At 37.9% G+C, this 25742-nt stretch overlaps 1 protein-coding gene across 4 annotated transcripts in view; it reads left to right on the forward strand.

Moving 5' to 3' along the window:
* Positions 1 to 25742, forward strand: part of FRY (FRY microtubule binding protein) — a 225898-nt gene that overhangs the window by 172697 nt on the left and 27459 nt on the right. For 2 of the 4 annotated variants that reach the window (XM_042460591.1, XM_042460589.1), the window contains exons 38-49: positions 1744 to 1841; positions 1943 to 2113; positions 4253 to 4393; positions 6170 to 6349; positions 7468 to 7629; positions 8636 to 8710; positions 10101 to 10271; positions 16133 to 16141; positions 18293 to 18493; positions 19099 to 19269; positions 22941 to 23107; positions 23832 to 24021. In XM_042460591.1, the coding sequence (XP_042316525.1) occupies positions 1744 to 1841; positions 1943 to 2113; positions 4253 to 4393; positions 6170 to 6349; positions 7468 to 7629; positions 8636 to 8710; positions 10101 to 10271; positions 16133 to 16141; positions 18293 to 18493; positions 19099 to 19269; positions 22941 to 23107; positions 23832 to 24021 (1736 nt within the window). The remainder of the gene's footprint in view (positions 1 to 1743; positions 1842 to 1942; positions 2114 to 4252; positions 4394 to 6169; positions 6350 to 7467; positions 7630 to 8635; positions 8711 to 10100; positions 10272 to 16132; positions 16142 to 18292; positions 18494 to 19098; positions 19270 to 22940; positions 23108 to 23831; positions 24022 to 25742) is intronic. The other 2 variants (XM_042460592.1, XM_042460590.1) reach the window with 1 other exon arrangement.

Consider the following 25742-nt stretch of genomic DNA (forward strand, 5'->3'; position numbering starts at 1 on the left):
TTTTGGTTTTTTTTTCTTCCCATTTCACTTTTGGGGCTAGTGTGGGGCTTCAAAAATGGTTGGGTCCCATTTGCTCCATGTTAGCCACTTTAAAATGATTTATTGATACTGAAACAGGGTGGGGAAGGTGTGCCCCTAGGCCATGCAGCCCCCAAGGGCCATCTTTGTTGCCTCTGGGTCTCCCAGTAGTCGACGATGACGATGATGATGATGATAGATAGATAGATAGATAGATAGATAAGATAGATAGATATCCTTAATATTACGTTAGGAGCCCAGAAAAAAACCCAAACATGCCTGCATGTTCTCTAGAGGGTACTTGGGACTATTTGAGCCTGAAAAAAAAGATGTATTTATTTATTTATTGTGGAAGCAGGGAGGCAGCACTTCAAGGTCTCCTGGAGAGCTACTGTGGGATGCGGCCAAAATCCTATTTCTTAAATCAGGAAGCACACTAACTGAAGGGTTTCTGAGATGCTGCAGACTGAAGTGCTGGGAGATGACAGCAGCACTCTCCCAGTCTTGGAGCACGTTGCGACAAGCAGCTGCATTTTGTTTCACTTCCTTGCAGCTGCCTTGTAAGAGTGAAAAAGAATGTTACAATGAGCCAAATAATATCTCCAAGCCAACCTTCTGTTTCCCAATTCCCCATTAAAATAAATCCAAGTTTCAGTGCAATCAGTGCTTGATTGCTTCCTTCTTTTGGGGTATTAAACATACAGAAAACTCTCTTCTATTAAGAAGTAAGGGTTAGTAAAGTCAAACCAGGTAGCATACATTTTGCTTTGCAGTAAAAGTAAGTCTGTGGAATTATGGGGCTAGGATTGTTAGGTGCACCTATTATAAACAATATTTTGTATTAATATTAATTAACATATATAGAAAGTCATATATAGAAATGCAGAATGACCCTGAAAATAACACCAGGTAGCATTTCCTTACTTAGGAACCAAGCAAGACTATAATATATTGAAATTGTATGGTTGGCCCACTTGTTTGTATATATAACAAAAATTGTTGTTTTTTATGTTTTTAACAAAAAAAGTGTATAATCTAAATCAATTGTTGTTGCTCTTTGAAGATGCAGGCAAAACATCAGGAGTAAATTCTTCTAAAACGTGTCCACATAGCCTGAAAAAAACCACCAAAAAAATTATTGCTGTTGCTATTACTGTTGTTATATTTATTTAAATCCCACTTTTTTCTCAGTTTGAGACTCAAGACTGCTTACAAAAGTTAAAACAAACATAATTAAAAATTAATGGCTTATACATGTCAAAAAGCAATTAAACCTTATTAAATGTTGAAACCAATTAAAACAACAAAAATGACAAATAAAAGTACAGCGTATTATACAAGGCCTGTTTCCCTTGAAAAATCAGTTCTGTTTAATGCTATAGGAGCGAAAATCCCTGCTAGTTCATTGGATTGCACTGTTGTGAAAGTGGTTGTGCAGAATCATATCTGTTTGTTCAAGGGGCTGGGCAACCAGTTGTACAAAAGAAGGTGCAACTGGTTGTGGAACTAATTGTATAACTTCCTGTGTAGTGAAATTGTATTGCATACTACCAGTTGATATTGGATACCACCCTTATGCTAGGCTTGAAAATGCAGAATCACTAGGACTTAGTGCTTCTGCAATGATAATTGAATATAGCTCAGTGCCTTTATTATGGCAGCATACAATATGCTTTCAAATCTATAATATTCATTCCTTTCTGCATTTCTCCTTTTTTGATGTAGGATTCCCTTTGAATGTTTTATGCCTCCTTCCTCATTTAATTCAGCACTTTGATGGCCCAAATCAGTTCTGCAAGGATATAGCAGAGAGAATTGCTCAGGTACCATCTGTGTTTAGTACTACATGGATTTTATTAAATCCCAGGATTACTTTTGTTTTACTCATAACACAGTCTGATTTTTTTATTATTATTATTATTAGGTTTGTCTAGAAGAAAAGAACCCAAAGCTATCAAATCTTGCACATGTGATGACTCTTTATAAAACACATAGCTACACAAGAGACTGTGCAACCTGGGTGAACGTTGTCTGCCGTTACCTTCATGAAGCATTTGCAGATATTACACTAAACATGGTTACATATTTGGCTGAGGTATGTTTTTCCTAGTCAGTCCTTTTCTATCTGCTGCTCACCAATCTTTTTCTGAAAGACTAGGGGCAATACTGTATGTATAAATAGCATTAAAGAAATTGCTTCAGGAAATTATATATATGTACAGTGGTGCCTCGGGTTACGAAAGTAATTCGTTCCGCGGCCGCTTTCGTAACCCGAAAAGCCTTCGTAAGCCGAATTGCCATAGGCGCTAATGGGGAAAAGCCGCGTTTCGTGCGAAAAAGCGCCGAAAAGCACCAAAAATTTTCTTCGTAACCCGAAAATACATTCGTAACCCGGAACAATGATTTCTAATGGGATTTTTTCGTATCCTGAAAATTTCGTAACCTGGGTATTTCGTATCCCGAGGTACCACTGTATAGTGTTAGATGGCATGGAAGATATGTTTCACAGAGTACAAAGGGATCTTTCACAGAAATTTAAGAACATATATTGTTAAATTAAATTAGTTTGCAACCTGATAGCAATTTTCATCATAAAACTAGCATAAGGAGAAATCATTAAATCCCTTCCTTCCCCTACTAGCCTTCCATTTCAGATTGCAATCCCTGCAACTTCATTTTGCTTTTAACTTTAACAGAAAATAATCATCACAGAAATGTAGTTCCTCTCACATAGGTTACTTCACTTCATGTCATTGCCTTTGTCCTTTCAGGGGGGAGGGTACCAGGGATTTTATATGTTTTGTGTTTTTAATTTTGTTAGCCGCCCCAATTGTTCTCAGAGGGGTGGGATACAAATAAAATTATTATTATTATTATTATTATTATTATTATTATTATTATTATTAGTGTAATTACTAGAATACAAAAATCCTTATGATTGTTATTGATTGGAAGGTTGCAGAGTTATATCTTGGTGATCCATCTGGATCTTTAATGAGAATAGTACCCCTCGTGGTTTTGAATCCTCTTGCTCAGTAATGTAGTAGGTAGTGGCTAAACTATCAATTTTCTACTAACCTGAGATTTAATGCTGGAATAATGCTAGGTTATTAGGTATTTATTCCCTGAGATGCCAAGTTAAGGGGAGAGATAAACATCCTCTTAAAGTTGCTCAGTGACATCACAGGGTGCATCTGTCTGTGTGTGTGTTTGTGTAAAAGTAGTGTGAATAATTAAGGCAAAAGGTTCAATTAATATGTTCAGTTGAAGTAAAAGGAGCATTTGGGTAAACTCAGCTTTATTATTGTGATTATTTTTTGGGGAGTACCAAAATTTAATTTTGGTATTCATAATTGTATTACTTCTATATCCAAACTAGGATGTTCATGAACAAATTCGGTTTTTGTATATAGGCTTTTTTTCCCCCCAGACATAGTCTGGTAATTTTGATAACGTTCCATAGAAAGGAAACATATACGGTATATCATTTTCCACCATAGGAAGCATTTTTGGTTTTGCACACAATTTTTTTCTGTGGAGGAAAATGGTGGTAATAATAATCTATTTGCTTTAATAATTATTATCTTGTTCTTCTGTTTTTTCTTAATCTTCCTAATTCTAGAAATAAAAGGTTTTTTTTATGTTTTAATTGCCATTCATTCCCATATCTGGGGGAAATTACTTTTTGGATTACAACTACTAGAACCTATAGGTGGCATGGTCAATCCATGATGTTTAGAAATTTGTAGTCCGGAAAGTAGCTTTCCAAGACTCTGCCTATTTCATTTTAAATCTGTAGTTTTCATTTGCCATTTTATTTTGTCTTTTTATGGTTTGTCAGGATCACGAACAGTGAAGACTTCTGTGTTGTTATTGAAAGGCTCTAAAGCAGGAGTGGGAATTGTGCAGCCTTCCAAATATTTCTGTCCCTCCCAGCAGCCATGACCAGTACCGTACATTTATTATTGAGGAGGTTTCAATTCAGCAACATCTAAAGGGCTACACATGTCCCACCCCTGCTCAAAAGGTTAATATTGGGTGGTACATAGGACACTACGTAAATTATTTGTGAAGACCATATGTGATTCTCTCTCTCTCTCTCTCTCTCTTATATCACATGTCTGTATATAGCAGAGCACACTAGGATTCTAACTAGTTACTTGGCTTGTGTAACAGCATCATTAGCATTAATTGTTTAAGAAAGTTTCTAAATTTGGTTTGGTTTTTTCCACAGCTACTAGAAAAAGGGCTACCTAGTATGCAACAGTCACTTTTGCAGATAATCTATAGTCTTCTTAGTTATATGGACCTGTCAGGCATTCCTGTAAAACAGTTTAACATGGAAGTGTTAAAGACCATCGAAAAATATGTGCAGGTGAGTTTAGTATTTATTTATAGAGCCTGTACAAAACCAGCATTTACTCACTAATTAATTCACTTCAGAGCTCTGGCTGTCCACTGCACTTTTTACTAAGCAGCAAACCACAAACTTGTTCTTCAGTTTAAAATTGGTGAACATATATAGTTTGATGGTCAATCAGAAAAGAGAGGGTTCCTATACTTTGAAATCGTGTTGTACTAGTAGGTTATCTCCACCTAATAATGCACTGAGTTATGCTCTGTTCAATACTGCACATGTGTTGTGCTAGCCAATTCCAAATCTACATTAAATCCAAATTCTGAACTTGCATTGAGCTGCAGAATTCAATCGTGTGTATGTGTGTGTATTGCCTTATGTTAATGATCCTTATGTTAATGCCCCCAAGATTATATTTCCAGATAGTGTGTATTTTTCCTCTGCTGGTACACACTAATAATGCTAAACCTAATGGGATCAGAGAATGGCCACCAAAGGCAAAAACAGCAGCATGCATTCCTGTGATCCCTGGAATAGTCTCCTTGAAAAATAGGATAGATTGGAAATCCCCCTCAGAGTCACATATGGAATCCTGCCCCTGTGGATTCTTTACACAGCCCTTATCTTTCCAATGGAGCTTTGACATTAGGAGGGAGAGAAAAGAAGATGGGGGCATGGTGTGGACAAGGCTCTGGGTCCACAGTATCTGCCACCTCCAGCCTCAACAAGGAAAGAATTGCCTTTCCCACTGCTTACAGTGGGAAGGAGCAGCCCAGGGGGAGCAGGGCAGTTGCTCAGCACAGCTTCAGAAATGGCAGCTCTGACCATTTATTGGGATTCCTCTGTAATTTTGTACTCCACAAAGTCTGCTGGACTCTCCTAACACTTTGTTACACACAAAATAATTCTCATATGTAGGAGGAAGAGAAGAATTAAGTACAGTAGAGTCTCAATTATTCAACATTCGGTAATCCGACATTCCAGATTATCTGACATCGGATAGTTGTAGGCGTGGCTTGCAGCCCTTACCGCGCCCCCAGCCGGAAAGGGCTCCAAGCATCGCAGCGGCAAGCACCACCAGGCCCCAATCGCAGCGAGCAGCAGCTCCCACCACCAGGCCCCAAGTGCTGCTTGGTGGCGGCGACCACCACCAGGCCTTGAGCGCAGCAGCGGCAGTGACCACCACCAGGCCCCGAGCGTGGCTGCGGCGGCAACCACCACCAGGCCCCGAGCACCACTAGGTCTTGAGCCCCGCAGCAGCGTTGTTGGCGGCGATGGTGAGCAGCACCACCCAACATGTATTGCGGAACAAATCTTAACATGTTTCAAGCATATTGACATTTAATCAGAAAAATATTTATATGCAGTGGATTTCTCAGAAAAAGCAGACCCTTCTTCACCAAGCAGTATCCAAACTTCACTTGCTTTTCTTTAGAAGCACAAAAATTAGAAATTATTTTAACAAAAGGGAAAATGTCCAGATGTCAAATTCTATGGCAGATAGCAGCACATAATGTTCTTCTTTATTTACTTGGAGAAAAAATTAAGGGCTGAGAATACACTATAGGATGATTCCAGTTTTATTTTTACCATAGTTTGTATCCATTTTTTATATTTTGCTAAACCCCAGTTATATATCAAACTAGATATATTATTGGGCTCTCAAATTCATTACAATTAAATTGTTTAATAGTAAGTTGTTGTATTTATAGATGATGTTTTTAAAGCTTCGTAATAGATTTTATTTCCACTAACATGTAACAAAATATTATTTTTGTGGATATTTGTTTCCAGAGCATTCATTGGCGAGAAGCTTTGAATATACTGAAGTTGGTAGTTTCACGCTCAGCAAGTCTGGTTTTACCCTCCTACCAGCATAGTGATATTTCAAAAATGGAAATCCATCGTGTATGGAACAATGCTTCCAAGGAACTACCTGGGAAAACATTAGAATTCCATTTTGATATTTCTGAGGTAACCTGCGTTTTTTTAAAAAATGTTATTGTTATATCACTTTCCACTTTTAAAATCTCAAAGCAGTTTACAATAAAAGCAAACAGAATAAAACATAGTTCAGAATAATGAAATGCCAAAAGAATAAAAATAATATATTTTATCATTTTATTGTTCCATATTAATCTAATACATAAATATATCAGATTTCATTACATCATCTTAAATACCTCTATATCAGAAAGTACTGTTTTTCATGAGGCAGCTGGAACATTTCTGTCTGCAATGATATCTAAGCAAATTGGGATACTGTTGCCCTCTGAAGCGACATACCCAATGTTGTCCAGTGGGTATTTATGTTCTAGTGGGAATTTGAACCTTTGAACAGACAGGTCAAAGGTAGCTCCAAGCCACTGGAAAAAGGAGCGGATTCAATCTACTCCTGGCGGCAGCTTGTTTGGGACCATGGTGGCAGCCTGCTTTGAAAGTGGGCCATGCAATCACTGCAGTCCTGGGCCAAACTGCAGTCTGGCCATCTGCTTCGGGTCCTTGTCTCTCAAGTCGTCGTCCAGCACTCAAACCACCACAGCCTCAAAACAGGCATCTAGTGAGTAAAATAAAACAAAAATAGTAATAGTACTCCAAAAAATGACATTCTCTTACAATCTAGATCCAGTGAACACAAATCCATTAATGTCAGTGAGGACAACATTTTCAGTATTAATAAATAATAATAAAATACAGTGTATTTATTTATATCCCGCCTCTTCCACTTTGAGGTTCGAGGCAGGCAACAGCAAAGTTTATACAATATACAACAATAAAAACAGAGATTGTGGCTTTGGAAGAAGTAGTAAATTACATATTTTGGAAAATAAAAATGTCAGTAAATTATATGGTGGTGATATATTTCTTATCCCTATCTCTTAAATCGTGGGATATTAGCTCTCTTAAATGCAGTGAGAGTTTGAATTATTAATGTGCACTTCAGTCATAATTAGTACTAATTAGCCTTTGATAAGTTATTGTTCACCCTACTTCCCCAAGAATGCTGATCTGCATTGTGGTATTGTTGTAAGGATTGTGGCAAAGCACTTTGAAATGTTCTATACTGTATTCTATTGTTGTTTTCCTTGAAGACACCGATTATTGGAAGACGATATGATGAGTTACAAAGTTCTTCAGGCCGAGATGGAAAGCCGAGAATAATGCCTGTCACTCGCAGCACATCTTCAACATCTTCTGGGTCTAACTCCAATGTCCTTGTTCCTGTTAGCTGGAAAAGGCCCCAGTATTCCCAGGTAAAATATTTGCCCAGTTGTTACAATGATGCACCATTCTTTAAAAAATAATAATAATACTAAAACCACACAATTTTGGGTTTTTCAATATATGCGTCAATATTACATGGGTTGAGCTGGATGAACTAGTACCTTTTGAGTCAGTCCACTTATCAGTCATTCTTAAGAAGATGTAAATGAGTGACCTAAATACCCAGAAGGCAGCAGATCGTATGTGATCTTGGAAGCTAGGAAGGACCAGCCCTGCCTGGTTTGTACTTGGATGAGAGATGCCAACGCATACCAGGTGCTGTAGTCTGTATTTCAGAGGAAAATACTGGCAAAACCCCACCTGAGTATTCTTTGTCCGAGAAAATCCTATGTAATTCATGGGGTCATTATAAGTTGACAGGTGACTTGTGAAGGCACAAACACACAAGTGAGGTTTGGCTAAATCAGGAGGAACACAGGCTCAGTATCCCTTATCCGGAATGCAGAAATCTAGAATTGTCCACAGGGATGGCTGAGATAGTTATGCCTTTGCTTTCTGATGGTTCAGTATACATAAACTTTGTTTCATGCACAAAATTACTAAAAACATTATGTATAAGATTACCTTCAAGCTAAATTACTTTTGGTTCCAAGCATTTCAGATAAGGGAGACTCAATCTGGATATTACTATGTTTGCTTTGGCATGTTTTTATATTATTTGTTGTTTAATCTCATTTTATGGTTTGCATCTCAGTTTTGTATGATTAGGGGGCAGGCTGGGTTCCAATATTATTTCTTTTAATTGTAATTTTAACTATATGCTGTGTTATTTTATATTGTTGTAATCCGCTTTGATTCCTTTGATTTCTTTTGTGAAAAAGCGAAATATAAATAAATTATTATTATTATTATTATTATTATTATTATTATTATTATTATTAAATATTACATTACTTTTTCTCCTATTGTTCAGTCACTGATATATGCACATTCCTTAAAGTATCTTTCTCTCTCCCTCTCTTTTTCTGTTTAAAGAAAAGAACAAAAGAAAAGTTGGTACACGTCCTTACTCTGTGTGGTCAAGAAGTTGGCTTAAGCAAAAATCCTTCAGTAAGTCCTGCATTTTTTCTTACAGTTGATGCATAGTTAATGTAGATGGCAAGTTTTAAATGCTATCTCAAGGTTGCAGCTTTAGGTAGATCAGGTAGATCCCACACCCACAACAAAATGCCTTTAGTTCTTTTTAACAAATTTCAGGTGGAAAAATAAGCTTAAATTCAGAAATTTCAGAGGTTTCAAACAAAAAATGTCCATCTGTACTTCTGGAAAGAAATTACCGAGGAGATTATCACATGTGAAATCTGTGGCAGGTTACATGCAGGTTGTAACCGTCAGTAACTGATCTTATTGCACTGCCCTATGCCTGGGCAGTAGGCAACCTGTATCTAACCTGGGCTTCTCTGGAAGCTTTTTAAGTACGGGAAAATTCCAGATTTGATACGGGCTGCCTATTCCTGGGGAACGGGGCAGGGCGATAAGATCCGTCACTGATTGTTACAAACTGCATGTAACCTGTTGCAGATTTTGCATGCGATAATGTCCCTAGTGTTTTGTTGTAATAGTCTTGGACAAGCACACACATCACAAAAGTATTGAGCTGACCACCTTTGCCCCAAAAGTAACTCTTTCTATTGGTGTTACTTTCTACAATGCATTGTTTGCAAACTTCAGGGTAACACGGAGGAGGGAAAGCCTGAGGGTATTCAGTATTTCAGTACTGTAATTTAATCAGTATTCTTGGCACCCCTGGTGGTAACATTAATGGAATCACATTCTTTCTGAAATGGGTGCTGGCCACAAAATTTGACTAGGAGAGGCATTCCCAGCTAATCCTTTTGTCCTTAGCCAGGCAGTAGGCAATTCCATTTTAAAACATACACATTTGTGTCTTGGCAGCAGTGTTGTACAGATGCAGGCAGCTTGCTACGTAATGAAAATATTGGCTGAACAATTAAGAACTGGTCACATTTTATTTCAGTAAATGGAGCCTGTTAGTTCCATGTGCACTTTAAGTCTCTCAGACAAAGGCAGTAGAATAGTTCCTCTGTGAAGCACATCTAATACATAATGCTGCCTAATCTATCAACATGTTTTCACTTGTAACAACTTAGGCAGGGGAAAAGAGTTGATTCATCTCCCTGCCCTTTCCGCAGTTGCATTTTGTTCCCATAAATGCATATACACGTTACGGCATCATCAATCTGCATCCATTAGAGGTAGTTTGGACGTGTTCCTGCAGCTCAGAGTTGCGTCTTTGTACAAGTTTAATCTGAAGGCACCTGTCCAACATAAATAATAAAAGGGAATCTTCTAAAAATACCCACTGAAGGAATTAGGTGTGTACTGAAAATACAGTCTTCTGAATAGCCTATTAGACTTTTGCTAACAGAAAGACCCACAGAGAAGCAGTTCTTAAAAGAAAAACCCTTTTGATTTATAGGTAATTTTTTCTTCATGTGGAGATCTGGATTTGATTGAGCACCAAACAAGTCTGGTAGCTTCTGAGGACGGAACACGCGAGCAGGAAAACATGGATGACTCAAACAGCGAGCAGCAGTTCAGAGTCTTTAGGGATTTCGATTTCCTAGATGTGGAGCTGGAGGATGGAGAGGTACAGTACATTATCACTGAAAAAACTTTGCTGTTGCTTCAGATTACACCACTCTATAATAACTACCAACAATAATGTTTGCTGTATGTTTTAACGAAAGCTTAACTGAACAGCTGTAAACATGATTGAGAATGAACTTTGGGGGAATGCTTCCAGCACTGTTAATGAAGTAGCATAAAGCTTGGCAGGTTACCACACCCTTCCTTAAGTTCAAGCCATACACTTTTTTCTCATTTCCTTTAAAAATATATTTTAACATTGTCTTATTAAAAGTCTAGAAATTAACATTCCCCAGAACTACATAAAAATGCTAAGAGGCACCACAATCCAAAAATGCACTACAGTTCAAAAAGGATCTTGAAAAGCTGGAGTGTGTCCAAAGGAGGGCAACTAAAATGGTGAAGGGTCTGGAAACCATGCCCTATGAGGAACGAGTTAGGGAGCTGGGGATGTTTATCCTGGAGAAGAGACAGTTAAGAGGTGATATGATAGCCCTGTTTAAATATTTGAAGGGATATCATATTGAGGATGGAGCAAGTTTGTTTTCTGCTGCTCCAGAGAACAGGACCCGGAACAATGGATGCAAGCTACAGGAAAAGAGGTCCCACCTAAACATTAGAAGGAACTTCCTGACAGCAAGAGCTGTTTGAGAGTGGAAAATACTCCCTTGGAGTGTAGTGAAGTCTCCTTCTTTGGAGGTCTTTAAACAGAGGCTGGATGGCTATCTTTCGGGGATGCTTTGATTGTGATTTCCTGCACAGCAGGGGGTTGGGCTTGGCCCTTGTGGTCTCTTCCAATTCTATGATTCTATGAGTCTAAGATTTCCATTATTTTAAATGAAGCATGGTAGTTTTAAAGATTCAGTATATCCAAATGTTTGAAAAGCTGAACCATTAACAGAATACCAACTTTGAATTTCATGAGTCTATTGCACAAGAAATAGTTTTTCAGTCATCTGGTTTATTTCATCACCCATCTTTCAAAAAGACCCATGTGTACATGTGTGCACACGTGATGTTTGCTCAACATAAACACGATAAAAACCAGCAGCATTTAGAAGTAAGTCATGATGCACTTTCTGCTGTGCTCTACGTGCTAGCAATTCCATCAGCTGTTATAACAGAAAAACAGAAGCCTGAGGGCCTGAAATCAAGTCTTGGCAGGTAAAAGCCTGCCAGTTCATCTTTAACTATCATTGCTGCAAGGTCATATTATTCAATTTACATCATACATATGAAGGGCACTGTGCTTCTTTTGGATTTCTTGTGTTTTCTTTCTTTTTTAATTTTTTTTTACTGGTAATGTAGATATGCTCCCTCTGGGAATAACTATTTCTGTTTGACCAGAAAGAATCTGCATTAGGCAGCTTTAGATGCTGTAGGATACCAGATGGTGCTCAGTGGCATTGTGCCCCACTGTTTTCTAGACAGAAAAATGGCAGGAAATGAGTAGGAGGGGAAACAAGGATACAGTGAAGAGGGGTCCAACCAAGGGTCACACAGTATATGTACCCATATGTCTATGGGCCACCAACCACTGAAGATTGCAGCCACAGATGCAGGCAAACCATCAAGAATAAAGTCTTCCAGAACACATCCACATAGCCCAAAAAACCCACAAAAAACTATGGATGCTGGCATGACAGCCTTCAACGTCACAAAAAGGGGAAGAATTTTGGACAGCCAGTCTCACCTATGTGGTTTCTCCCATGTCACATCCTTGCTGCAGATAACATTCCCCTTCTCCTGCAGACTGTCCTGAGGAGATATAGTGAGAGCAGAAGCACAAAGCATGTGTGACAATTTGCTCTTTCTGGCCTCTTCCAAAATTGACCTGCATTTCACAGCAGTGTTACTTAGCAAGAACAAAAGAGGGTTTAATTTGAAAGCTTAAAGGAGTGGCAGCATCAGGAAAGTTACCTGGTAGTTGCCTTGCTTGGCATCACTTTTGAGACCAGTGACCATTATAATTGTACCAACCACTGCCTGGCTAGTTTTATTGTGAATGAATCCTAGTCTTTAAGTGAGTTAAGTTTCTAGAACGATATCAGGTTTTTAAAAAATGTTTCAAATGTAGAAGATGCTTGACAGCTTGGAGAGCTGCAGTATGCTATTTTAGTCTGTCCTCAGGGCTGTACCGTACCAACACAACCAAAAATGGGATTGCATCATTTCTGGTCAACTTTGGTGGCTTCCCCCCCTGTTTTAATAGGGTAAGGGACTGCAATAGGAATTCAAAACACTTTAAAATAGAAGGGAGTGTTTTTTCACATGAAAACCTATTTGCCCAAAAAAATGTAGTAGAGTGGGGTATCCCTAGGGTAGCAGTGGACTCCTCAAAAGATTACACAGAGCTGGCAGGCCATATAAGTCCCCCCCTCTTTTAGATCTATATATGTATTAATCATAGAACTTGGAAAACATATTTCTTTGGATTGCAACCCCCAGGTCTCCCAGCCAAAAAAGTAACTTTTCTAAGCTCTGATCATACATTTCTACTTAACATTTTATGTACCACATTTAACATGAGCAACAGCACATTATTCTATTCTTGTGCATTGAGTATAACTCAGGATAGGGTACATGCTTGTTAATTATTAAGCTCCAGATGTAATAAATTGAATCTCAGTTAGAAGGGCCTTATTTAAAAGGGGCAGGAATGAGAAAGCCCTTTACTTTAGACTTCAAACTGCTACCAGTCATGGAAGATACTAATGTTCTATGTGGACTAATAATTTGTGTAATTAGCCTCAAGCACTTGGGGCAAAAGGAGGAGCCAGAGGCTGCTTCTGCCCTAACTGCTGTGGAACTGTGGTGACTGCATGTGCCTGGCCCCGAACCGGGCTGCTGAAAAGGGGCAAGTTTTTCCCCGCTCCTTTTTGGCGGTCTCAGGGCAGCTTCCAGCCATGTTAGGGGCATGGGTCTTGTAAACACCTTACCCCCAGACATGGCCCAATGGCCACCCTTTTGCCCCATCTGTTTGAAGCCATTGTAAGGCAGCTCTCATCTATCCCTTCAAGGTTTGAGAATGAGAGATGCGACTATCCTGAAGTATAGCTAGTTTTCTCCTGAACATGCTAGCTTTCTGTGTGCATTTATTTATTTTATTTATTTATTAAAAGAGAGTCTCCCATCCAAGTAGGCAGGTGGTTATTAATTTTGCCTACTTTAAAATTCCTTTTCCCATCCATTATCATTCAAACATTTTAAAATAGCAAGACTCTTACAAGCACAATGTGTACTTAGAAATGCACTCCAAGGGTTCAGTGTAGCTTACGCTCAAGCAAGTGTGCAGATTGCAGGTAGTCTTTGTTATTCCTGGGAGGGCTCAAGGACAATAGTTGTTGTAATATTCCTTAGTGCCTGATCATTTAGTAGACTTCTTTTTTTTATTAAGTTTTTATTGTGAGACAAAGGAAAAAAGAAAAAACTTACATACTTATACAGATATCACTTAGTAAAGAAATATAACAATGAGAAAAGAGAAGATAAAGTTTAAAAAACCAAAAAAAAAATTGAATCTATCTATCATGCATCATTACAACTGTTTTCCCATAGAGTTGAGGTCTTACCCCGTTTCTCTTCATATTGTTGCAAAGTTCTATTGTTTTTTGACATTGATATCATATCCAAGGTCTCTAGCTCATTCAGCTTCAAACACCATTCCCTTATTGTTGGGGTTCTGCTGGATTTCCAATTTTTTGCCCAAATCAATTGAGCAGCCGTAATCATGTATAGTAAAGTACTTAATTCATCTTGAACCAAATTGTCTTGTATTCCATCAGTTATATTCAGTAAAAATAATTCTGGGGTCAAGGGTATATTTTTGTTTAGAGTACGAACTATATTCTTATGGATCAGTTTCCAAAAAATTTTAACTGCATTACACTGCCACCAAAGATGATAGAAGAAGCCACCTTTTTTCTTACAATTCCAACAAATTGGATTACCCTGTTTGGTTATGTTAGCAAGCCTAGTTGGGGTCATGTACCATCTATAGATGGTACATTTAGTAGAATTCTGATTGATAATTGAAGAGGAGACTAAACTATATAGGAATCTTGCTGTCCAATTTTCCAGATCATATCAGGGGGGCACAGTCCCCCCACCAGCCTAATCTTAGGGGAAGCCTGAGCTCACCTGTCCTCCATTCTGGTGTCTATGAGTGAGCGGTCAGAGCGGTCAGTTAAAAATGACACCTAATTACTGTTGTGGGAGTAGGGCTGATCTAAGGATGGAACCTCTGAGTGATCAATAAATATAGCTAATTATGGAGCCAAACTATGAGACCAAAGAAAGTTCAAAAGACTATCCCACCACTGAAGGAACAAAGCTTTCAAGGAACAGGTGGGAAGCAAACAATTGAGAAATGGTAATGAGAGTCCCAGAAGGCTATTCTACATGAGATGTTTAGTAACTGCAACCCAGTAACTGCACAGAACTATAAAGAAATAAATAACATTGAAAATATTAAAACTGGAGGAGTAGCTGGCTCTTGCAAAGCAGCATTAATTTGTAGAACTTGTTTAAGTCAGTCAAGTCTACTGGACAAACAAAATAATTTTTAAACATGTCAGAAAAAGGTTACCAACTACATAAATGTCTCAATATTACTTTAAAGCTGTCGAGTGTTTTTCATTTTGAATAAAATCAGTTCAGTGTATGAGAACAATATACAGTGCATGATTTAAAATAAGTGCTCAGTTTGACATATTATCATTTTTCACCACTAGCAAGTATTAGAGCTGTTTGTATTCCAATCTTGTACATGTTTACTCCAAAATGACCACTGTGGTCATTGGGATTTCCTCCCTAGTAAGTATGTATAGGACGACAGTCTTCAAAACTGTATCATTTACATTACATTAACTGAAGGTACTGAAAGTCCAGAGTTGCCAATTTTTCAGAAACTGATCCAATTCAGTTTAGCTTAACTTAGTATGTCAGAGGTCTGTTGCCTGAATTGGACAAAGAGATTGCTTTTAAACCAAACCCTGAAAACGATTATTGGTAAACATTGGTACCTGTTCCAGGTAGCAACTGTAACTACTCAAGCTGGTGTCCTGATATGAATCAAAGTAGCTCCTGCATTTTTTGAGGCTTAGATTATGGGGACAGTCATGACAGTCCTGCACTTCAGAATTTACCATCACATCACTGGTCCCACTACAGATTCCACATGCTTATTTGAAAGTCTAGGAGTTTTATGATCCATGTTCAATACCCATATATCAGAAGACAAGCCAGCTCCATGCTGTAACAATTGTTTTCAAAATATAAAGCTTTAAAAAGTGAGGTGTATAATGGAAAAACACATTCATTTTTAACAATAACTGCATTATTAGGCAGTGCTGTAATGTGTTTCCTGTTATTGTATCTAACTTCTTTTCTCTGAAATGCCTTACAAAGAACTTTTCAAACAAATAAAAATATAAAAACAAATTCTGTCCTGAAAGGCAGCAATAGTTTAGTTTTACACTGCATTCCTATGCATATCTCTTCGAAAAGTATGTCCCATTGAGCTCAGTGGGAGTTATTTCCAGTTAAGTGAGTATTATGCATAAACTATATACATTTAGGCCAAAGTAACTTTTTAACCTTATTTTCCACCTTAATGTTATTACTTATTAAGACTGCCATTGTTAAGATTGTCTACAAGATGTAGTAATTTAGCATCTTGACTGAGACTATGAAAGCCAGAATCATGGAAAAAAAAATTAAATCAAGGATAGGAATAAATTGGTCAGTTCAGTTACAGTAAATTAGTGTTTAGGGAGAATGACTATAAGAGCATGTTTAAACTAAGTATGTTTACAAATGCTTTTCTTTATTTGTTTCCTGTTTGTTATATCTGCTATTCAGGAACTTCAGGTAAGATAATGCTATTTGAACTCACATGTGCTAATAGATGTAAAGCATTGTTTGTATTATATATTCTCCTCTTTTTCTGTGTGTGTGTGTATGTGTGTGAATGTTTACATGCTCGAAGCTGCTACTTTCACTTTATGCTATGCTTTAGAAACATTTTAGAGTTTTCAAAATGCATTTACATTGTCAAGCTGTATTTTTAATTTAAGTTACGTAGAGCTTCACTATTGTGTAATGACTATGGTAGGCTTCCAGCCGTCACATATGCAGTCACATATAGAACAAGCATTCTTCTGATGTGCTGAAGCACCTCAGAAATTTTTATAAGTTTCACAATATTGCTCAAGAGATTCAACCAACCTAGTTTCTGTGCTAGTAATAGAAGTTTGATAGTCATGCTGGAAGAGTAAAGCCTGCAGCACTGTACTGTGTCCTCTGCCATGCTTTGGCCAATCAGAACAGAAAAGAGAGCAGGAAGGGCAATGTTATGAGTGGACACTCAACACAGTAGCTATAGTTAGTGTTGAAACGAGCATTGAAACACATTTGGAATGCCAGGAATTCTACACTGTCAAATGAGAATGTGGTGAAAGAGCTTAAAATGTTGTGAATCCAGACAGTGGAACACAATACCAGTTGCCTTGTGGAGACAATAGTTTAGATGTCCAGTTTCACATTGGTGAACTGGAAAATCCCAAGTTGCTATTTTCCCAGGTCACTAAAGAACCATCATAGTACTTGGTAATTGAATAAACAGCTAGCACAAGCTATTATTTATGCACATGTTATGATGGAAATTGTCAGTTTTGCATAGTAAATCCTCTCCTCCTTAAAGCTTCAGGGGTGTTAGAGTTTGTGTCAGGAGTCAAACTGATGGTAGAAATCTACTTTTAATGTATTAACCTCCCCTCTCATCTTTATTTGGTGTTGTATTTCAGCACTAGCTAACATTATAGGTGTTTATTTATAAATGTGAAAACAGTCTTCATTTCCATAATTCAGAATATTTATTAGACTGTAAATGGCTGAAGCCTCACTCCCAAGCACACTTACTAGAGGATACATCCCACTGATAATAGTGGCATATACCTCTCAGTAAGCCAGGCTAGGATTGCTTTGTACAACCAAAGCTCAGTATAAAATGTATTAATAGAGCATGATTTTTTTAAAAATCTAATTTAAAAATTCAGTTTTGGCCCATTTTATTTTTAAAAGATAATTTCTAACCCATGAAGTATGATTAGGTTTTAAACTATCATATATACTCAACTATATTTGGGGCCAAAATTACGGATTTTGATATGACCCATGTATAAGTCAAGGATAAAACGTAGGAGCATGTGACAAAGGGTCTAAGAATGAAGCAAGGAAAACAATGCCAAACAACTTACAAAATTCCAGCAGGCACAACTGTTTGTGCTCATACTAAAGGCTGGATGATGAGAGAATAGAGGGAAGTTAGTGCTTCCAAAATAGATTATGCTCTTGCCTTTCACCGGGGCATGGTTCCTTTTTAAATAAGAGTTAAAGTACAGTTCTTACCTGGGCCCATGAATCAGTCGACTCAGGTTTTTGGGGTCAATGTTTTGACTAAAATTTCTAGACTTATACATGGAGTATATACAGTAAAGGTTCTGTGGGTTTGACACCTTGCATTGTGCATGTTAAATTGAAAGTGTGTCCAGATGTTTGTAGTACAGAAAATCTGAAATAGTAGTTTGTTGTTGTGCTGATACTATAAACACATGCTAGATAAAATAGCAATTAGTAGAAGATATTATTTCTGATATCTTCTGATAATTTCCAGTGGATAGAAATGTTTTGTGGATGATGCTCTTTAAAGGGCACCTCTGGTCTAATCCGTATGTTCCCCAATACACGTTTTTCAAGGCCAAACTTTGAGAAGCAAGAGAAATGGGGGTGGGAGGCAATGGAAGTATTGCCAGATCCCCTTTAGAATTTGCTTCCTATTCATGTGTTTAAAAATCTTTTTAGATGTTGATAATTTGTATGAAAAGGGTTTTTTTTCTGCCCAGTGTGCACATTTGTTGATTTATACCTTTACCAATTTATGAAAAGTTGATAAATAAAACTTTTGGAGGGAGGAAATAGTTGTACATTGGCAGAGAAAACAAACTAATACTGTGATTGCAGGGTGAAAGCATGGACAATTTCAACTGGGGAGTACGCAGACGTTCTCTTGATAGTCTGGACAAGTGTGATATGCAGCTTCTGGAAGAAAGCCAGCTTTCAGGAAGTACACCCAGCCTAAACAAAATAAACCATGAAGACTCTGATGAGTCATCAGAGGAGGAGGACCTAACAACGAGCCAAATCCTGGAACAATCGCAGCTAGTAAGTAGTTAAATCATAGGCTCCTAGAAGGAGTACTGTACATACCGTGTATTCAAACCAATTCCAAAACAAATTAGAAGTGATAGACCTGAGGTAGGTAAGTATATTCTTAAATACTTTATATTTTTCATAGTCTGCAAACATAAAAGGCTTAGACAGAAGTTCTAAATACAGGAAACGTCAGATCTGATAAGTTGTGTTTTATTCCATGAACGTTATATGTCACATTCTGTTAAGTAGCCCATTTGAATTCCCTTCACATTTGATAACATACCATTTAGAGAAGAATGCTTCTGTTTTCAGCATGATGCCACAACAAACAGGGAGAAAATCATTTCTTCTTCAGATCTGCACAGAAAGCATGTCAAATTAATAAAATAACCAGTTCAAACATTTCAGTGTTCACTAGTGAAAAATACTGTATTATTTACTGGCTATTCATAAGAGAATGACTTCATGTTTTTGGCACAATCCATGCAAAGTTCTCCTATAAACACATCTTTGCAAATGAATGGGAATGCATAAGCACTATGTATATGTTCCTTTGTGTGACTTGTGTAAAAGAGCTTGCACCCTTAATCTGAATCTTGTTTCGCTTTTAACAGATAATGACACTTTCTCCTTCTGAGGACACAAACCACATTGACCCTCTTTCCACACCTGGTGAGGCTGTTTCAGTGGCTTCTGCAGCTCCACCTCCCTTCAGTTCAAGAACTTCTAGTTTTAATGCTTCTTTGCCTGAAATGAATAATCTCCAAGTGTCTGAAAGTTCAAAGGTGAGTGAATTGTATTTAACAATCTTTATTCAGTAGACTGAGACAGATTTGGCATACCTTTTTCTTCCTTCTTACGTAAAAAGAAAAATATTTTAGGGTTTGGAAAAAAAATGCTTTAATGCAGTATGTCCAGCTATAGCTAGTGCCAGAACTAAATGTTTGCATTTTTCAAGAAACTGTTCCTGGGAAATGCCAGCATCACACTTCAACCAACTTTAGCAGGCCAGTACAAAATTGCCCTGTGGGTGGAAGCATGAATTCCACTTTTTGTCCCAAAATGTGGGAGTTCAATTGAATATTAGCCTGCACTGAACTCAGTTCTGCCTGTTTGGTCTACTTTTGGAATGTAGCTTAGAGTAATACACTGAGTTTGATATACATGTGTGTATTTTTAAAAACCTGCTCTTCTGCATAGCTGCCTGAAACAAAGCTTGTTTGGATGCAATTATTAAAGGTTGGTAAAAGCTTCGCACCACATATTTATTTATGATTTTTTCTTGTTTATGAGGGAGGAGAGTTGCTTTCTTTAATAATTTTTTTTCCAAATATCTGTAATTGAAGCCAGGGGCAGACAGGCCTTTTTTTTAAAACCTTAAATATTTTATCATCAGGTAAGTTCTTCATTGTGGTCTCTTCCAACTCTATGATTCTATGTGGGGCAAGTTGACAGTCAGTCTGTTGCAGTGATGTTTTTTGTTTCAAACATATGTAGGCATAGGAAGTTAGGCATAAATGCTACACAGAAAATTGGTGTTGCTTTAGAGAAAAATAATAATGGTCAAACAAGAAACATTACTAGCTGTTGTATCCATAGAAATTAGTTGTGAGAGTTAAAGAATCAGTTCATCTTTCTTAAATTTTTATTTAAGAAAATGCAAAAAGGGAAACATGAAAAGGACTTCGTTCTAAATTAAACACTACTGTTTTACACCAAGGTTTATCAGCACTATTTAATCAAAGACCCTAGATGGGCTCCATATATTCAATGGAGTTTTCTGTTTTCTTTTCTGAAAGTCATCCTGCCTATTACCTGACAAATCACATGTGAAACTCCAAGCAAAAAATTTTGGCTCAAAATTTTTGGAGAAGAAAAACTTTTAAAAATCTTTTGTGGTCAGAATATATAGTTTCAAAATCTACTTGGATCCATATACCAATTCTGAGACTTCTACTTGGATGGAGGTGTTGGAATATAAAGATATTTCCTGTTCAGAAGGAGTTCTCAAGGAAATATCAGAGCACCTGAGAACCCTCCAAAACCTGTTACTGCCAATAACAACCTACCAAAAATCCAAAAGATCCCATATCCTTCACCTGAATCTGCATCTTCTTTATAGTTTGCCTCTCACTAGTTGCCCCAGCCCCTAGGAGTAAAAATGGAAGCCTAGGACTAGCAGTGAAGCAATATGTCTGGCTGGTTATTGTCTCCCTTCCTTTAGTTCTATTCAGGAGGATGGGAGAATTAATTTGCTCTACTGGAGCTCTAAAAAAGGAAGCAGTTGAGCAGCCTACTTCTCAGAAAAGGAAAATGATGCAGTCTGAGGAAAATGGAGCAGAGGACACAATAAGGGAAATGCAGGACAGAATTAAGTAAAGTGGTAGTACAGTAATATCTAGCTAATCTAAATGAATTTAAGTTTCCAAGACCAGATGAACTACATCCAAGGGTATCAAAAGAACTGACATATGTAATCTCAAAGCGATTGACAATAATCTTGAAGAACTCCTGGAGAACTGGAGAAGTCCCAGTACACTGGAGGAGGGCAAATATCAGCCAGTTAGTCTGACATCAATACCAGGAAAGATTCTAGAGCAGATCATTAAACAGAGAGTCTGTGAACAATTAGAAAGGGGATGCCATAATCACAAAAAATTCAACATGGGTTTCTCAAAAACAAGTCATGCCAGACTAATATGATCTCTTTTTTATTATTTATTATTATAAAGTTACCAGCTTGGTAGACAAAAGGAATGCTGTAGACATAGCATTTGATTTCAGTAAGGCCTTTGACAAGGTCTCCCATGATATTCTTGCAAACAAGCTAGTAAAATGTGAGCTAGACAGTGTGACTGTTAGGTGGATTAGTAATTGGTTGACCAGCTGAACCCAAAGGGTGCTCAGCAATGGCTCCTCTTCATCTTGGAGAGAAGTGATCACTGGAGTGCCACAGGGTTCTGTCTTGGGCCTAGTGCTGTTCAACATCTTTATCAGCGACTTTGACAAAATAATATAGAGGGCATGCTTATCACATTTGCAGATGACACCAAATTACAAGAAATAGCTAATATCCCAGAGGAGAGGATCATCATTCAAAATGACCTTAATAGATTAGTAAGCTTGGCCAAAAGTAACAAAATGAACCTCAGGAAGGAAAAATGTAAGGTACTGCACTTAGGCAGAAAAAATGAAATGCATAGATATAGGATGGGGGACACCTGGCTTAACAACAGTACATGTGAAAGAGATCTAGGAGTCTTAGTAGACCACAAGTTGAACATGAGTCAACATGTGATGCAGCAGCTAAAAAGGCCAATACAATTCTAGGCTGCAGCAATAGAATTATAGGGACTAGATCATGGGAAATAATAGTGCCACTCTATTCTGCTTTGGTCAGGCCTCACCTGGAATACTGTGTGCAGTTCTGGGCACCACAGTTCAAAAAGGATGTTGACAAGCTGGAGAGTGACCAAAATGGTGAAGGGTTTGGAAACCACACCCTTTGAAGAGAGACTTAGGGAGCTGGGTATGTTTAGCGTGGACCTGTTTAATAATAAATAAATAAATAAATAAATAAATAATAATAATAATAATAATAATAATAATGTATATGAAGGGGTGTCACATTGAGGATGGAACAAGCTTGTTTTCTGCTCCAGAGAATAGGACATGGAACAATAGATGCAAGCTACAGGAAAAGAGATTTCACCTAAACATTCGGAGGAACTTCCTGACAGTAAGAGCTGTTCAACAGTGGAACACATTTCCTTGGAGAGTGGTTGAGTCTCCTTCTTTAAACAGAGGCTGGATGGCCATCTGTCAGGGGTGCTCTGATTGTCAGTTCCTGCATGGCAGGGGGTTGAACTTGATGGCCCTTGTGGTCTCTTCCTTCCACCTCTATTATTCTATGAAGATGTTTGCATACTGTGGTGCTGATTATTACTTTTAAATTCCCACACATCTTGGGGCTTGAATATTTCGAGGCCCACTCTGTCCTTTCAAGTCTTCCTGTTTTAGGTTCCCCCTTTTTTTTACAATGTAGTTTGGTGGTGACCAGAAACAATGCCTTTTGGGGATTCCACCAACTTTTTGGAGCTCCTGGGGATGCTCACCTGACACCTTCTTGCACTGTTTTCATCAACTTGTGAAGAAAATGCCTTTTTGAAAAGGCTGTTTCTGAGTTACAAAGCAGATCAGTACTTGCTGATTACTGAATTTTGGAAACAACCATTTTGTTATGATGCATATATTGTTGGTTGACTGTATTACAGTTGCAGCGTTCTATATGTATTTTCATGTAAACACATTCTGTGAATAAATACTGAATTTACCCTCACTCATAATCATTAGCAGATACTGTGTATCTTCTGTTATTTCAATATTTTTTAATCTATTTGTTTTGTTGTTAACGTGTATTATGTGACTAAAAAAGTTACCAATTCAATTCCTCTAGACTGAAGGTGCCCAGGAAGAGGAAGATACCTCAGTACAGGAAGATGACCTCTCTGGCTCTACAAACGAACTCCCAGCAGCTTTTGAATACAGTGATAGTTTTAGCCTAGATATGACAGAGACTGAAGAAAAGGGGGGCAGACTGCTGGATCAATATGCTCTTGCTAGGTATGTGAGGTGTGTGTGTGTGTGTGTGTGTGTTTTACTACCATATATACTTTATAAGTCTAAAATGTATGCCCAAATTAACCCCAAAATCTCAGGTTGACTTATTTACAGGGCAGTATGGTAATGTGATAGCAGCCCTTTTAGATTTCCCCATGCGGTTGGTCGGTTAGGAGAGCAGTTTCTTTCTCTCTTGAGCCAAGCAAAAAGAGTTCTGGGTGATTAATTCCTGTTAAACAAAGTTGTTTTCCCGCCTGCGTTAGCCGCCTGAAGACTAAAACAAAAGCTGAAACACTGAAGCAAAAAGCCTCAGAGCCCCTTTTGCCACACGCACACATACACACACTGAAGGAGCTTCCAGGTTTTACCCTCGACCTATCCATGGGTCATGGCAGAATCCATAATTCTGGCCCCAAAACCTGCCCTCAACATATATATGAGGTCGACTTATAGTTGAGTATATATAGTATTTATTTCTTGCCTTTTTATGAAACCGGAGCAGTTTACCAAAAAAACCTCATAGTGTTTTAAAGTTTATTTTTAAAAAAATGAAAAAATAATGCATTAGTAACGTGTTACTCTTTTAAGATTGAGTAATGGCAATAAATAATCAGTAAGGAATTGTTATTAAAAATGAAGTCTCAAACTCTGATACTTAAGCACAGATCTGCACATAGCCTTGCTATCTGTTCTTACACTAAGATTTTGTGGTTCACTTTTCTTCCAGTTTTGGTGAGGGTGACAGGAATGTCTCACCTCTCCCTTCCCCTTTCTTCTCCGCTATCTTGGCTGCATTTCAACCAGCTGCTTGTGACGATGCAGAAGAAGCTTGGCGTAGTCATATCAACCAACTCATGTGTGACTCAGATGGTTCCTGTGCAGTATATACTTTTCATGTGTTCTCTTCCCTGTTTAAGGTAATAAAAAATTCAAGGAATCAAGAGGATCAACATTTTAATAATATCTTATTTCTCAACTGCAGGTGTTAAACCTTTTGGTTATGTTCCCTAGATGCCTTCTTCCCAGGCTGTCAACTTTTGTAAGGCTGGGAGGGGAATCTGTACTTGCAGGTGAATTAATATTTTGGGTTCTGAGGCAGACAAGCAAGTGTGCCCCCTGAGGCTAAAGCAGGTGTAATCCATTATATTAGACTACCTCAAGGATGGGCAGTTGTGAAAGGTTAATGAGCTTCTAAGGAAAGTGAGGCGGGGTACATACTGCCACTTTGCGGCGCTCTGCCGCCGCCGCCGGTAGGTCTGCGGGGGAGCCGGAGCCTCCACACGGCGCGACTCCCGCGCGGACCAAAAAGGAAGCTCCAAAATGGAGCTTCTTTTTCCGTCGCATTTGCGATGTAGCGAGGTGCCAGGGGCGCACTCGCTACGTCACAAAGGACGCGACCCGTACGGACGCTCAGCGTCCGATACGCAAAGATGGCGCCGGCCATGTAGAAGGGCCGGCGCCACAGGGGCGTCTATAAGAGACGCCCCCTTTTTAAAATAGGACGTCCTCTGGACGTCCCAAATGCCAGTGCAGAAAGCACCTGAGACATCACTAGGTTGGCATCACCTGGTGGAGTAACTGATGGTATCACCACCCATTGACCTTCTCCCATACTACACCATACAGAATCCTCACAAATGTTTTTTGTACTGATGTTACTCTATAATTCCAATATATAAGGAATGTAATGTAATAGCTGTGACATAAAACAACTACCAACATTAAAATTATACCTTTAAATTACAATATCATATGCACAGCCTGAATGTATTACATGCACCTAGTTTCATGTGGTTAAAGAGAAAATTTGCCAAGATTTGATGTTTTTAAAGAAAACCTTTAAATAATTATTATTTTAAAATATTTTAAAAAGAATGGGGAACACTAATGACTTGGGGATTTAAGGATTGATAGTTTAAATATGTGAAATGTGATTAAATTAATAAAGTGGACAAGATAATGTTTTCAAGAATTATATAGGATATTTTATGATTTAAGATGGGATCTATTGGTATTTTAAGTATATTTTGGGGATTAATTAAGACAATAGATATTGAATTAGGGAAAAATTCTAAGTCCGGTTGGAGAGGAAGTTCTTTTACTATTATTCTTATATTTTTTCTATTTTTTCCTGTTTCTTCTTTTTCTTTCCCTTTTTTTCTTTTCTTGTATTTGCTGAATTTTCCCTTTATTCTTTATCAGACTTGATTGTATTATGGACATTTCAGTTGTATAAATCTATGTAAACAATACTTTTAAATTAATTTAATTTTTTTAAATTAAAATTAAAAAAAAAATTATTTTTAAAAAAACTGGGCCCTCTCCTTTCTCCTCCCAATGAGCCTCATCCCACTCACACCATCTCTTCATTATTTTAGAAGGACGCAAGTGAACTCCACAGTCCATCTCTGCCAAAAGGCATATGTCTGGGGAGCAGAGGTATCACTCTCCCTTAGGGTGTCACCTGGTGTGGACCACACCCCCCCTTAGTGACACCCCTGACATGAGGACAATTTTCATCATGTTTTGGGGTCTTCCTGGGACATTTTAGGATGAGGGCAGGCCATTTTTTAACAAGTGAAAAGAAGATACTTAATGTTTACCTCATTTTAAAAAAGAAAAAGGCCTTTCCTGGGCC

Source organism: Sceloporus undulatus, chromosome 3 (assembly GCF_019175285.1).
Source record: "Sceloporus undulatus isolate JIND9_A2432 ecotype Alabama chromosome 3, SceUnd_v1.1, whole genome shotgun sequence".
Taxonomy (NCBI): Eukaryota; Metazoa; Chordata; class Lepidosauria; order Squamata; family Phrynosomatidae; genus Sceloporus; species Sceloporus undulatus.